Below are 1,394 nucleotides of genomic sequence, written 5' to 3' on the forward strand. Positions count from 1 at the left end.
CTGTTAATTATTTAATTAATTTCTGATTAATTTATATATAGGGTAGCGAGTAACGTACGCAGGCGGCAAAGCAATTGAATTTAAATGGTCAACTGCTCATGTAGCTCAAGCTGGCAACGCGAGTGATAGTGGCTTCGCAGTTCTGAATTTGGATTCCATTGATTAGAGAATAGAATAAATTTGAAGATTAAAAATGCTAGTAGCTAATTACGGTAATGATTTGTCCAGAACTTACGATTAGATTCTTGATCATCCCATTTAGGGGTAAAATTGTAACACAACCCTTACATGGGAATGTTTCCCCTCAAGACATATGTAAAATTCCCCGACCCAACCGAATCAACCAACCGATCACCAAATTTACAGAAAGATAAGCCCTAGATCATTAAAATATTTACATTAAATGTCCCAAGATACCCCTCTAGCATTTGCCGGAGAAGTCAGAATCAGAACACCGTCCCATCCTCCTGTTATTGTTCAGGTATTGCACCCAACATTGCCGAAAACTTTCTCCCCTGACCTCCTCTCCCCAAGCGGCCAGCACCGCCACCGGAGGCCATCTTCCGGGGAGAGCCGTCGCCCGGAGAAGTAACTGGACACACTAATTTCTTACGACAGGCGCATTTATCACCACTTTTCATTAAAGCATTGCTGGCTTTGACGGCTAATGCAGCCATTTCTTCAGCCTGAAGGGGATGCCTCAGCCGGCTCAATGGCAATGCGAAGTAAAGCTGGCCAGGCTGCAGTTCTTCGTCTTCGCTTATAGCTGAAAGGACGTCGTCGAATTCCATTTCATCCGAGTTGCAGATAAAGTAAGTGGGATACTTCTGTAAAACGTAAGAGACTTTAACTGGATATGAATATTCTTGCAATCTTCCATCCTGTAGAACAAGCTTTGCAGTGACTACATGGGTTGATTCACAAGAACTGCAAATACCCATTATTAAACTTAGTTCTTCGTCAAATCTTCAAATTAATTACAATACAAAGCTTCAGCTTTGAGGGAGGCTTAAGAGTTAATAATTAAGCTTTGAGTTTTGAAGAAGACACAGAGAATGAGGCCACGTTTATATAGAGAGCATCGTTTATTCAACTTATTTTGTTGCCATGTAAGATTTGTCGGTTTGCTAATGGGGTTTGGTTTATTCTTTGGTTTCATTGATCCATGGGCTCGGCTTTGCCAATGCCAGCCTGTAAGTTGGTGGTGACAGGTTGTAAGTTGTTTTGAGTGTCTTTCAACTGCAGCCCTCGTTTCAAGATGTATTACAGTGACAGGGACTGGGCTCTATCTTTTCCCTTTTAATTAAAAAAAAAAGAAAAAAGAAAAAAAAATTCAATTCAATTTGCTCGTTGTGGAAAATTTTGCCTTTAATTACTGTAACATTAATCAGACT

General features: G+C 40.4%; 1 protein-coding gene across 1 annotated transcript; it reads right to left on the reverse strand.

Annotated features, from left to right (window-relative positions):
- Positions 1 to 219: 219 nt before the first annotated feature.
- On the reverse strand, positions 220 to 1,171 carry LOC18037238. Its single transcript, XM_006425711.2, has one exon. The coding sequence runs from the start codon at positions 939 to 941 to the stop codon at positions 471 to 473; it is 471 nt and encodes a 156-aa protein (XP_006425774.1). The 5' UTR covers positions 942 to 1,171; the 3' UTR covers positions 220 to 470.
- Between the last annotated feature and the right edge of the window lie 223 nt (positions 1,172 to 1,394).

Source organism: Citrus clementina, unplaced genomic scaffold, assembly GCF_000493195.1.
Source record: "Citrus clementina cultivar Clemenules unplaced genomic scaffold, Citrus_clementina_v1.0 scaffold_7, whole genome shotgun sequence".
Lineage (NCBI taxonomy): Eukaryota > Viridiplantae > Streptophyta > Magnoliopsida > Sapindales > Rutaceae > Citrus > Citrus x clementina.